The 13,398-nt window shown below is 60.7% G+C and overlaps 1 protein-coding gene across 1 annotated transcript; it reads right to left on the bottom strand.

Annotated features, from left to right (window-relative positions):
• Positions 1-2,837: 2,837 nt before the first annotated feature.
• On the bottom strand, positions 2,838-11,597 carry BESB_021450 (uncharacterized protein; the record flags this gene model as incomplete). Its single annotated transcript, XM_029360854.1, has 8 exons — positions 2,838-4,133; positions 4,448-4,503; positions 4,569-4,622; positions 4,841-4,924; positions 5,222-5,290; positions 5,573-5,654; positions 5,916-5,992; positions 6,716-11,597. The coding sequence occupies 8 exons, from the start codon at positions 11,595-11,597 to the stop codon at positions 2,838-2,840; spliced, it is 6,600 nt and encodes a 2,199-aa protein (XP_029216213.1).
• Positions 11,598-13,398: the final 1,801 nt, after the last annotated feature.

Here is a 13,398-nt window from a genome sequence, read left to right as displayed (position 1 = left end):
TCGTAGAAAACGAATCATTTCGTGCTCCGGAGGGCTGGTCGCACTCCGTTTACGCAAGGGACTAACTCAAAGATTCGCAGCGTTGTCTGGGCGACTGTTGCTGCGCCTTCGCGTTCCCTCCCCACGCGTTTCTCACTCATGTCGACACCGACAGATCCCCGCTGCTCAGACGACTCCAGAGGCCTCGGTGTGCTCATGCGCGGCTGGCTGTCCTTCCGCGGCGACAGGCGTTCGTCGAACGGCATTCTCGCGCATGCACACAGAAACACGGGCGCCGAGAACCCAGGCTTTCTCAGCGAGATCGAAGCTTCGTAGGCCGGAGTCTATTAGGGGAGACTATGTCGGCGCACACCGGCGAACTTCATCCGTTTACCGTCGGCACTCCCACACCCCGCCTGCTGTCTCTCCTCCTAAGGCTGTCCTCAGGCAACGCCCCGGGCTGCGGACTGCAGAGGCAAAAGCGCGTCTTCAGTCTCTGCGTAGCCGTGGCTGCTTTCTCGGATATTCCAAAAACCTTTGCGGTGAAGAGATGAGTTTAGATTGTGGCCTCTCCTTTAAAGCCATCATACTAGAGCCACGGAGGATGCACGGACAAGCCAGGCAACGCGCAAATTCACAACGCTTGTGACGGATTCATTCGCTTTTCAGCGCTCGCTAGAGCTCGCGAGGTCTCCTCTCTTCGGATATTCCCGTGGCGGGCAGCCTGCCTGAATCCCTCTCTATGCTGCCTCTGTCTCCACGTGAGATGAAACGCCTTTCTTCCATGGCAAGGATTCACTACGTATCGCCTTGATGCTGCACTTCTGCGCAGGCGCGAGAACCACCCCAATCCAACGTCCTTTCACGGGTCGCCTGGAACGCGAGACGAAGGCGCGCGCCCGCAGTTGGGAGAGGGGCAGCTCGCTCTACAATAGCATCGATTCGCCGTTCAAAAAGGCGACCTGTTTCGCATTGGGAAAGCACGTAGGTACACAGCAGGGTGTGCATCTCGTCATGTGTGCGCGAGAGACGTGCCGAGACGCCTTCGGGGTCTTTTTCTGCACTGCGCGTTCGCTTTTGACATTCGCCGCTGGCTACGCGTGCTCCCTTATCTGGCTCATGTATTCTCGCGCTTCCAACGAGAAGCGGCGCACTGCTATGCAAGCGTTTTGAAAAAGTTCGTGGCGTGGAGCGGCTGCCCGCAGCACCTGCTGAGGTGCGTTCCTGCGTCTTGCGAGAAGTAATGCCACCCACGCCAGCAACACAGTCGACTTCCTCTGATGCAAATAGTCTACAGAGAGAGCATCGCACCGTGTGAGCTGCGTGTTTCCCGCCGCTGATCACCCGTTTCTTGTTCCTAAGGAGCAGCTTGCTGCACTTTGCTGAAGCCTCGCGGCTGTTTGCGTGTGTCGAAAAAGCCAAACGCCTGCCGCATGCGGTCGCGGCGGAGAACCGAGAGTAGAGACCTCGAAGCGCGAGAAGGAATCGCGCCGCGAGAGTTTCCCGAATGAAGGAGAAAGCAAGTAGGGCAATGCGAGGAACCCCTGGGGCTTTGAAAAAAGGAAAGTACCGAGAGAGTCACGCAGAGCGGAAAATGAGAAATCGAAAAAATCCTAGAGACGGAGACAGACAGAGTTGAAAAAACAGGTTTTTTTTAGTGCTAAAGAGCCACGCAAGCGGGGCCACGACTTTGTCTCGGCGGTTCAGGCCTGCGGAGTTCGCCTTTTGCCAGCGAGCCAAGCCGCCGCTGGTGAATCGCTTCCTCCCGAGAAGACAATTGAATGCAAAAAAAGGGAGAAAGGAATCGAGGGCGACATCAGGCGCGTCGCTCGCCGAGAGGGGTCCATTCACGCTACCCGTCCTCTACCCTCCCCTCTCCCTCCCTCCCCGCAGAACTCACAACGAAGGAAGCAGAGCTTGAACGTCGCACGCGCAAACAGGAGAGGAGAGGAAAAGAGCGGCGACCCTTTGCGGCGAGAATCACTTTCTCCTGTTGCAAATGGACGCAAGGAACTGCCGGGGAGGACAAGCACATGTATACGCTCTTCAAATGTTGCCAGATGTAAGTACAGAAACTCATACACGAGAACGACGAAGAAAGATCACGAAGCCGCATTTCGAGTTCAAGGCTGTCACGGCGACCACACGACCTCCAACGCGCCAAACGGGAATACGAACAAAAACGGCAGCACATCCACACATTGACAAAAATGCTTTTCACCGACCGTCCATCGCTTTCCTTCACAGTGCCGCTACACACAGCGCCTTCTCGCACACACACTTCCACGATATCCGCTGCGGCTAGCGCCATAAGCAAGAACGAGTAGACACATACTTGAACACTCTTCATGTACGCTTCATAAATACAAAAAAATATATACGACCCCGTATACAAGCCTAGGCAGATAAGTTCGCCCCCGCTCGCCTCCCCCTCGACAGCTTCCCACCGCCCCCCTGCGTCGCCTCCCGTCACGCAGAGAATCTTTCTCTGAACACACAGATCGCCCAACACCCCGAAGCTGCGGCGGCGCACACTCGCGGCGAGCCCGCCATCGACTCACGCGCCGCGCGCCACCGCATCTTCCCACTGCCGTCTTCCTCGCTCTCCTTTCCGAGGTGCACAGCGAGACTCTCCATGCCCACTCTCGAAATACAGACAAAGAGAGACAGCAAGAGAGAGAAGGATAAAGACAGTCCTCACGACTGCACGCGAGCAGGCGGCGTAGGCTTCTTCCTGGAGGTCTGTCGTCTCCGCGGCTCCGAAGCCCACAGGCAGAAGCGTCGACCCCGTGGCAAGAAGCCGCAGGCGAGCTTGCCTAAAAAGAGCCTTCTCACGGAGAACAGAGACGACGGCTCCCCTAGAATCCAGGAAATCCTGTCACGGTGGCGGGTGCGACGAGCGAGCTCCGTCTGTACACTCGCTGTCCCAACGGACTGATGTAGAACTGCACGGGCGACGCGTTTTCTCTCCGGGGGAGGAAGGCCTCCGCCGTCTTTTCCGGCGCGCAGAATGCGACGGCCTGTCCAGCGACTTCCTTGTCCGCGACAACCAGAGCCCCGAACCCGCCTTCGCCGACCCCCGCCTCGCGCCACTCAGGCCCTGCCTTTGGTCTCCAGAGGCGCGCCTCGTCGCCGTCGCCGCCCAGCATCCGCGCAGAGAGAGGCGAAGTGTTCGGCTTCATGTTTTTGCAGTTCTCGCCACCCTCCTCAGAGTAGCGAGGCGCCCTTTCCGCGCACCCCGAGCCTGTCGCTGCGCCACCCACGCGCGCGAACGGCGACTCCATCTCTGCGCGCGCGCTCCGCGATCCCGCGCCGGTCTCACGGAAGTGCGTATCCATGAACGCCTTGTAGTGGCCTCTGCCTCCGCTCGACGAGACGGACACAGGCTTCTTGCTGCGCTTCTCGATCCCTCCTGCGGCCGCTGACGAGGTGCACACGAAGGGAGAGGCTCGGCGCGCATGCGCCGCAGCCGAGGGCAGCCCTCCGCCGTGGAGCAGCTTGAAAGAGGGCGAGGTCGTGAAGGAGAACTTGCTCTGCAGCGCATCTGGAAACAACGCATCCTCCCCCTGGCGTGACTCGCGCTCTTGCAAGTCCCGCCCCCCGCGCGCCGCCGAGCCGAACGGAGAAGACGCCGCAGGCGCAGATCCCAGCGCGCCCGCAGCCGCCGCCACCCGCGGCGAGCTGAAGGGCGAGGTCGCCGCGGGAGACAGAGATGACAAGAAAGCGAGCGAGGACGACGAGCCGTGCGTAGCGGACACAGGCCGTATGGAGGTGGGATTCTGCGGCGCCGCGACAGACAGAGCTGGCGGCGTGGCGAACACGGCGCCGGAAGGGTCGTTCACCGCGGACTCGGGATCTTCGCATCCCTCTCCCTCTCTCAGGAGGTCGCCAGCCTCGTCTTCCTCCCCATCATCCGCAGACTCGTGTTGCGCACTCGCTGGGCGCGCGGACGCGTCGTCATCGCCATACGCGACGGACGTGGGGGGAGAGGAGAAGGCGAGCCACGGCGAAGCATCTGCGGCAACAGCAGAAGCTTCCATCTCCTTTTGGCGCTCCAGGAGCATGAGGAACTGCTGCTGCTCGTTTTGAAAAGACCTCTGCGCCGCCTCCTCTTTGCTCTGCCGCTCGGTCTCGTCCAAGGTATACAGCTGCACCTGCACAGACGCCAGCGCGCATTCACAAGGCGATGAGCAGAAAGGCGAAAAAACACGAAAAAGACGTGAGGGAGCTGACAAGCGCGAGAAGAGGCAGCCACGGGCAAGAAACACGCAGAAGAGACCGGCGCATGGGATGAGACGACGACACGGAAGCGCGAGAGACGGAGGCAAGCCGAGGAAAAAAGAGAAAAAGTAAAAAGTGAAAGCCCTACCAGAGCAGTGCACAAATCAGCCAGGAGAAAGCGTCTCTCGCATAATTTTGAGAGAAAAGAGGAGCAGAGTCCACGCGCTTCGGGACTGCGTCTTCGTACCTTGTTGAAGGGCGAGAAGGAGATCCTGCGTCTGCATTTCTTGTCGCGCTTGTCACCTGAACAGCAAGGCGGGAGAAAAAGTAAAATCAATACCTAGCGAAGACTCCTCAGATTGCCATACCGGTCTGCCCACTCTCCCCTCTATTCGAACCGTCCCCGTTGTCGCCACTCGAACCTGCAAGGTTACCGGTGGCATGTAACTGTAAATGAAGTCGTGTAATACGATTGAAATGTGGCATGCAAAAGGTGGAATTTCACGACACTCGCCGCACCCGCGCATTCGCGCCGCGGATAAAAGGCCAGTGAGAACACCACGCATCGGAGTCCATCCAAGCAGCCGGCAGGAAGAAAAAGAGAGAGAAAGAAGAGAAAAAGAGGAGAGACAGAGCTTACATCCTCGTCGGGATGCGTCGGGCGCGGAGCTGGTGCTGCAGCGCAAGATAGACTGACGGCGGCGCTCCTGCGGTAGCACTTTCCCTAAGAAACGAAGAAAAAATCCACAGGACGGATGGTCTCCCGGCGGATCATTGCAAAAACATGTGCATGACAGGCGTGCGCAGAGCAACGTGCTACACAGCGCTCTCTGCTGCTACCCTGCCACAAATACACATGCATATATACCCATATATATTATACGAAAACCGATGCGAGCGCCGAGATGCATATGCACAGGTCTATTGCATTCTCATGCGTGAAGGCAATGGAGTGTTTCGGTGAAACGACGGACAGCACGAGCACGCGTTTCGAGGCTTCTCCGCCGGAGGTTGGGCGTACCGTGGAGCCTGCGCGCGGCCTGCGGAACGAAGCGCTCATCGACGTTGGCGAAGTTCATGCGCGAACTCGCTGAAAAAAACGGAAACGACAGTTCCAAAAATGTTGGCCGCCAACGAACCTCGGTAGCTGAATAAGCTCCGGCGCCACAGAGTTCTTCACCGGAACGCATGCGTGACACTGATCTGACGCTTCGCCTAACCCTAGCCCCTCATCGCGAGTGCTTGGATTCTGAGTGTTTTCCGCTGCATGTGCCTGACTTCCTTGAGGGTTTAGGGTTTACGGAGCCGCTCCAGGCGCGACAGCTAGACTGCAGACACGGCATGATACTGTTCGCGCAAAGTGCGGACTTACGAACGCCTGTGGAGGTGTGCGTTTGCAGACTCCAAGCCTTCGCCATGTAGAGCAGCGCATCCCGCGACTTGCCTCGCAGGTCCTGAGCGAGAAAGACAGCCGACTCGAACGCATGCAGATGTGGAAAGACGACGAAGACACGCCTGTCGTCACGCAGACGTGTCTCCTGCTCGAGCTCGACGATGCGAGCCCCTCTCGTTCTCGAACACAAGGCGGGTTTCGTGAGAAGTTTGCCGTCTCTCCCTCGAGACGTCATCATTTTTTCTCGCGCACCCCCCTTCAGTCTTTGGCGGAAGTGATGCAAAGTGGAGACTTTGAGAAGATGCTGGCGGGAGCCACTTACTCCGGTGATTATCGTCGAGAGGTACGTCCTCAGTTGCTGCGTTGTGAGCAGCCGCTCGTCCATCTCGTCGACGAGGACTGCAGACAGAAGAGGAAAGAACGCTACCCGCAAAATCCGAGCACATGTTTTTTCCTGCGCCCGTCATCTAGCCTGATTTCATGCGAATATATATTTATATATATATATATCACAGCCTGAAGACATCCCAGCCCTGGCTGCTGCCACAAAGACATACACAGGTCGCGAGCACGGAGAAGAGCCGCGACGAGCGATCTGAGCGCGACGTTTTGGAGCTGAGGGAGATTGTGTAACCGCTGTCTGCTGCAAGCGGTCAGCAGGGCAGAGTGAGTAGCCGAGCGGCGCCGGTAAACTTGACAAGCATTAATAGATTTATATAGACGACAAGGACGTGAGTCTACTGGAATCTATAATACAGGGTTGAACTGTGGGTTAGTTTCAATGCCCAAGGCAGACACTGCATAACAATAGATTTATATAAACGACAACGACGTGAGTCTACTGAAATTTATAATACAGGGTTGAACTGTGGGTTAGTTTCAATGCCCAAGGCAGACACTGCATAACATATGAATGCTCCTTCCGCCATTCGATCCAAGTTCTCTTATGCTTTTCATGACCATCATGTTAGGTGCATTAAATATAGTAGTTTCCAGCGTATATTTGAAAAACCAACATTTGTATACAAGCTGTACGAGATGACTCCGGTTATGAGATACAGACAGCCAAGTTCTTTATGATTGCACTACACCACCACCCCACTGGACTGCCACTGCACTTACAGGGGTCGAGGGCGAGGAAGCTGGGGGTATCCATGGAGAGGTCTGCTCTCCGCGCCTTTGTCGCCCTTTCTTCTTCCTCCTCCTCCCTGGAGCGCTTGCGATCCAGCAGACGCCTCGCGGTGGCGTCCGTCGGCCTGTAGACGCCCTCTTTTTTGAGGCCGTGGCGCAGCTGCTCGACCTGTTCCTCCATCTCGTCGTCGAGGGCGCGCTGGAGGTCCCGCTCGTGTCGCTCCTCTTCTTCCTCTTGTCTCCTCGCCCACTCCGCGACCTGGTCGGCGCCGGCGAGCGACGGGCGCCCGAGGGCCTCCTGCGGCTCGGAGGGCACCTGACCCGCCGGTTGGAGACCGAGGCTGCCCGGCGGACTCGTCGCGGCTGCATGCGACTGGAAGCTGCTGTGCGCGCTCAGCGACCGCGCGTCTGACGCATCCGAAGAAGACGCGCGCCGGCGACCCGGAGAGAGGTGCGAGAGCGGCGAAGACGCGCACGCGGGGGAAAATTCCGCGTGGAGAAGACCTGAGGACGCGTGCCGATCCGATGAGGCCTCAGAGGAAGACGCGCGCCGTCCCACCGATGACGAGGGAGAAATCACCGGACTCAAGGGGGGAAGCTCCTCGCGAGGAGCGCCGCGCGTCGATCCCGCCTGCGCCGCACCGTCCTCCAGGGAGACAGAGTCGGAGACAGACACGCCCAGCGAGAGGGACGCGTCGCCCTGCATGCGGCGCCTCTTCTCTTCTTCGGCCTCCATCTTCCTTCTCTCGGCGAAGAAGCGACTGACTCCTGCAGACTCTGAAGTGTCTTCCTCTGCCTTCGCCGCCTTCTCGTCGCTGTCCCTCTTGCAGCGACCCACCCCCGAAGACGCTTGCTTCACACACTTCTCACTTTCTGCCGCCGCGGAAACAGGGTCTGGCTCTCCCCTCTCGCGTTCCTTCTTCGGGCTCTTCGCGAGATGCGACGCGGCCGCGCCCAGAGACGAGGCGGCGCCCTCCTGGGAGAGGCACCGCCCCTGCGCAGCCCCGCGCGCGGCCGTCTTCTTCTCACGCGCGTGCGCGCTGCAGACCTCGGGTTTCCTGAGCTTGTTGGCCTCGGCTCTTACCGGCGACATGCAAACGACCCGCGGCGCGGGCACCCGCTTGTCGCCTTTCTTCGCAGCTCTGGTCTCCGCCGCAGCCGTGGAGCAGCCAGGCGTCACTCTCTCCGCCCCCGAGACTCTCGCTTGCTTCCCCCCAGCTTTCGAGACGAACTTCCCACCGCAGACGGAGACAGCGGCGGCTGACGGGCGCGCGCGCTTCCGGCGCTCTGCAAGGGGCGTCGAGGGTCCTCGCGCGAGCGCGGGCGCAGTCGCAGCCGCGGCAAGCGGAGGGGCCTTCACCGCTCTTCGCTTCGGCGCGCCGCGCGCATGTGGCGCCGGCGAAGGCGGCAGGGCAGATCGCGTGAAGGGCGGGCGCGGCGCTCGCGGCTTCTTCGCGTCGTCCCGCGGAGCGTCGCCTGCAGCCGCGCGTCCGCCGACGGCGGGCTCCGGCGACCGCGAGACCGCAGTCACGAACGAGGCACACGAGGACACAGAGTCCGCGCAGGGGGGCTCGATTCCCCTTCCGCGGCCGTCATTTTCTTTGCCGTCCTTGGCTGCGGCGTCACAGTCTTTCTTCTTTCTCTCGAAGCCACGCCCCCCGGTTCTGGCGAGCTGCTTGCCGCCGCCCCCGTCTCTCGCCTGCCGCTCCGGGGGAACCTCATCCGAGGCAGTCGCCGCTGCGTCATCCCTGTTGCCTTCCTTCTCGAGCCTGGCTGCGCGCCTCGGCGACGACGCCTCCGAGACGCTGCGGGCCTTCGCAGAAAAGGCTGCGGCCGCGGAGAGAGAAGAGGCGCAGAGTCGCGGCGAGCGGCGAAGCGAGTGCTGACCCGCTGCTGCGCAAGGCTCGCAGGCTGCTGCCGTCTCTTGGGCGGGTGGCGCGGGCGACGGCAGACACGCCGAGGACGGCGAGTGGCACGCGGAGAGCGACGGCGGAGGGGAGAGGACGGGACAGGGCGAGCGGATGGGTTCGTGGACGCACGGAGGCGAAGAGGGTGACATCAGCTCAGAGAGCGGGAGGCGCCATCCGCAGGTCGCGGAGGGAGCGGAGCGCGGCGGCGACGCAGCCGCGACGGTGGATCCCAGACGCGAAGGCGAGGAAAGCGGAAACGACGAGCAAGGCGACCGCTGCGGAGAAGACCAGTCCGACGAATTTTGACGGAACAGGAAGGAGGCCGAGCAAGCAGCAGAGGAAAGCGGCGCGGGACGCCTCGAGGACTCTCGTCTCTCTCGCGTCGAGAGACTCGATGTCGAGGCGGCGGAATCCCCCAGCGCGAGAGAACTCGGCGTCTTTGAAGGCGCTGCACCACCTAAGCCGCCGCGCTTGCTCTGCAGGGCGACGCAGGTGGCAGTGTCTTCCTGCTTCTCCTGTTCCCCAACTTGAGCTCCGAGCTCCCGGCCGGTCTCGCGTGCCCACCGCCTCCCCACCGCGTTCTCTCCTGTCTCGACTTGGGGGTCGTTTGACAGCCTCTTTCTCCTGTTCACAGCTGACTCTTTCCCGCGCTCTTTATCACTCGAGAGGCCGTCGCCTGACTTCGCCGCGCGTTTCCGCTCCCTTCCCTCGCGGTCAGCTCGACCTGCGCCCTCCTCGGAGATGTCGCTGACGCTCCTGCTCCTGCGTCTCCCTCGCGCGGAAGGGAGAGAGGCGGATGACGGCGCCGTGGAGGACGAAGAGAGGGAAGACTGAGAGGAAAGAGAGGACGACAGCGGCGGGGAGGGAAAAGGGAAGGAAGGCAGCGACGACGCAGGGCTCGTTTTGTGTTGCTCGCGCAGAAGATCCAAAACTGTGAGCGAGCTGCGACGTCTCTGTGCGCGCGTGAGGACCTGGCATTCGTCTGAACAAAAGGGCGCCATGGATTTCAGCGCATGCGTGTCCACGATGTAGACTTCCTCTTGTTCATGCCTTTGCAACCTCTTCGGGCCTTCGCCCGAGGCCCCTGTCTCTCCCTGCGCCGCCCCTTCATTCGCGTCCACTCCGCGAGACGGACAAATATTTTCTTCAACCTGCAGCGAAGAGGCTGCCTTCGCTGCGACCGGCGGACACGCAGCCGGAAAACTCCGCAACGAGGACTTCCTGGGGCTGGTGCCGTGCGAAGACGCGTAGCCGAGCGAGCGATCTCTGGGCGCCTTCGGCGAGAGCAAACCCTGCTCCCACAGCTCCGTCACTGCATCGAAGCAGTCTCTTGCGTCCTGCAGCCTCTCCTCCTGTTGTTCGCCTTTGTCTTTCTTCCCCCGACGTTCTAATGGCGGCGGCGCTTGAAGGCCCGCCTCCTCATCTCGCGAGATGCGGCGCTCTCCACTCGATGCCGCGGCGCCGTTCCCGGAGCTGGCGCGCCGCTCCGCCTTCCGCCTGAGCGTATCGCGCTGGCCTCCGCGTTCTGCCTCCCCCCTCGCTTCGCGGTCTGCGTCAACGCATCGAGGCAACACAACAGGCGCGACCCGGGGGGATTGGCAGCCCGCCTTGGGAGTCTCTCGCGTCTCCTCGGCGCCCACGACAATGTCCGCAGCTCGCCCGACGTGGCTCACGTCGTCGACGCGCGCTCTGTCGGCGAAGACGAGCGAGGCGGAGAGGAGGAGGTGCCCAATCGCCCGTCGGCGTTCGGGCTTGTCTGCGCCTGCAGCCGGTGCGTCGCCTGAGCGATCAAGCGCCGGGAACAGCATCGACGGCGCCAAGGAGAACTCAGAGATCTTCTCCACTTGCAGCCGCGCCGCCGCGCTCGCGACGCTCTCCGGAGAGGAGACTGCGAGTCGCTTTCGGCTCAGGCTCTCTCCCATCCGTTGCAGCTGCCGCATCGAGGGCTGGTAGCTGTCCTCTCCGCGCCGCGCCGGCAACCCCGAGGGCGGGCGCGCCTCCTTGCCGAGCTCCTCCTCTCCCTCGCCCAGCCGCGGCGTCCGGTACGCACTCGCAGAGGAAGACGCAAGGCAGAGAGACGAGAAGGGTGGCGCGGACAGCAGCGACGAGCAGGTAAACACAGTCGAGAGAGATGAGAGACCTCCTTCTGCGCCAACTGGGGTCACGGCATTCGTGTCGCTCGACCTGCGGCCGCCAGGCCACCATCGCGGAGGGAGAGACGGCGACACTGCGAGGCGTTTTTCGTCCTCCTGCGGCAGGGGCGAAGGAAAAAGACCGGAGGAAGAGGAGGCTGCGAGCACCGGCGAAGACGGAAGAGACGCGTGACCTCTCTTCTCCGCGGGCGAACTCCTCGCCGCTGCCTCCACCGTCCTCCTTCGGGGCTCCCCCCTCGCGCCCGCGCGTCCTCTGGGGAGGTTTCCTGCCGACAGCGGAGAAGAGAGAGGCGAGCCGCACACGCTGCGGCTGCCGTGGAGAGGCGACGCGAAGAGACCACTCCGCGAGGGCGAGCACGGAGAGACGGCGAGCCGATGGTGCCGCCTGCGAGAAAGCGAGGACACGAAGGAAGAAGATGAAGACGACGCGACGGGAGAGGGCGGCCGCGCAGCCGGTTCCGCGGAAGGAAGCCTCGAAAAGGCGCCAGACAGGGAAGACGACAGAAGAGAAGAAGAGCTTTTGTGACTGGAGGAGACGAAGAGTGCGTGCGCGGATTGCGAAGCCACAGTCGCGTCTTCCCCGCCGCCCTCTGCAAACTTCTCAGGCGCTGGCGCTCCGCGCGCCAGTCTCGTGCCTTGCCTGGGGGGGAAGAGACGCGCTGGAGAGGAGCCGGCTGACAGAATCAGAGAGGACGAAGAGAAAGAAGCGGAGGAAAGCAGTCCGGAGTGAACGCCTGTCGCCTCCTGGGGGGCGGAAGGCGAGTCGTGGTGAGACGCATCTTTCTTGCTACGGAGCGACACCCGAGGCATGGTCGCCTCGACGTCGAAACGGCGAGAGGAAACGCGAAAAAACGAGAAAGAAGCTGCTCGGCAGGCAAATAGGGGCGAGACGCCCCAGGAAGTGCAGACTCCGCCGGAGCGCGAATCAGGACAGGCTGCAACCGCGAGGGCAATAACGAAGAAGATGCGCGAAGCACTAGGTCACCAAAGGTGAACAAGGATCCCTCGAGGATTCCCCTTTTCCTGTCTGTTTCGTCCTGCTTGCAACATTTCTGCATTCATTCTTGCCTCTCTCCCTCGTCGCACACCTCACATGGTTGGAGGCCCGCCTCGCCTATTTTCCCTATTATACATTTCTCTGTCCTCTTCTTCTCCCTGAGCCCCCGTGCCACCCCTCCCTCTCTCCAACCTGTCTCTGTCTCCCTCGCCCCTTTTTCGTCTTCTGTCTGGCCTTCAGCGAAACGCGGCCTCCCTTCCTTGGCTTTTGCCAGAGTTCTGCGAGTTTTCGAAGACTGTCGCTGTCTGCGTACTTTCTCCTCGGGCCGCGATCCCGGGAGAGCGAGCGCCGCTGTCTTGCAGGGTGGAGGGACCTTTGTATCCTGCGGTGCCGTCTTTTACCAGAGGCAGCGCATGCTTCGTGCGTTTCCGGCGTTGGAAATGGGAGAAGAGACTAAAAGTCATGCAAACGAACGACAAACCTGAAAAAAACGCGTGCTACTGACGGGGGGGGGCGCGAGATGCAGAGAAGCGGCACCTGGCTACGCGAAAAAATCACGAAATCTGTCCGTGCGGTTGAAAAGCCGTCGAACATCATCCACCGACCAGGTTGTTCAGTGTGGAGCGAGCGGACGAGGTGTACACACACTAGAAAAAGAATTCCCTATCCACGAAATTCACAGAAGCGCTTCACACCCGGAATGGCAAACAGAGAAACGCATCTTGGGAGGATTCGCAGAAAGAAAATGGACAACAAGACCCAGGAAAAACGGAAACCGCTCTCTAGCCATGCATCTCCCCCCTCTCGTAGACATGTGCTTCGCCCCCGCTGGATGTGTGGAGGGTGGTGTGTGTAGCGCTGAGTAAGAGCGCCGTGGTTGAGAAGGAACAGGCCAGAAAGCGGACACACCCACCGCACAAACTCATTCAAATGAAGCAGCGAGCAGCAAAGGCCTTGTAAGCAAAGAGAAAAACAGTGAAATGCAGGGCAGTGATCTAAAACGAGACTGGAAATCTTCGCCTCACGCGAGTAACAACCACTAGTGCCCGTCCTCGCTGTCGCTGCCCGCCCCCGTTTTCTCGGCTACGAATGGTCAACAGAGAGTCCGCTGAGCTCTTCCGTCTCTCGCAGACGTTGCGGCAAGACGGTGGCCTTGCGAGGCTGCACAGCAACGAAGGCAGAGGCCTGCATCTAGGAGGCGTTGCGGATGCTGAAAATGCGTAAAACACGTAAAGCTGCTGTCGAGAACGCTCTGTAGAGAGCAGAAGGCGTGCTGGGCGGCCGGGAGACAGACGCCACAGACCGGGGAAGAAGATAAACTGAAGACGAGACGTCCGCGCCGCGCGAGTATATTGCCGCTACGAACAGCTAGAGAAGCGAACGAAACCTAGACCGCAGAGGCACCGTAGTGAAAATTAAGTCCTACATTTAAACGCAGAGATTCGTCGCCAGTAGCGATAACAGAGTTGAGCGGTGTGTCCCGAACAAGCGACTGATTGCAACACCCCAGAAGACAACAGAAGACAACAGCGAGCGAGCCCTGAGCGAACAGTGGGGGAGACAGTGGGTGCGGGGGTAATCTAGCAAGATGAAGCTGGAGGCATGGGCAATTCT

The sequence above is a fragment of the Besnoitia besnoiti genome, chromosome XI (assembly GCF_002563875.1).
Source record: "Besnoitia besnoiti strain Bb-Ger1 chromosome XI, whole genome shotgun sequence".
Taxonomy (NCBI): domain Eukaryota; phylum Apicomplexa; class Conoidasida; order Eucoccidiorida; family Sarcocystidae; genus Besnoitia; species Besnoitia besnoiti.
This window is presented reverse-complemented; position numbering and strand designations above follow the sequence as displayed.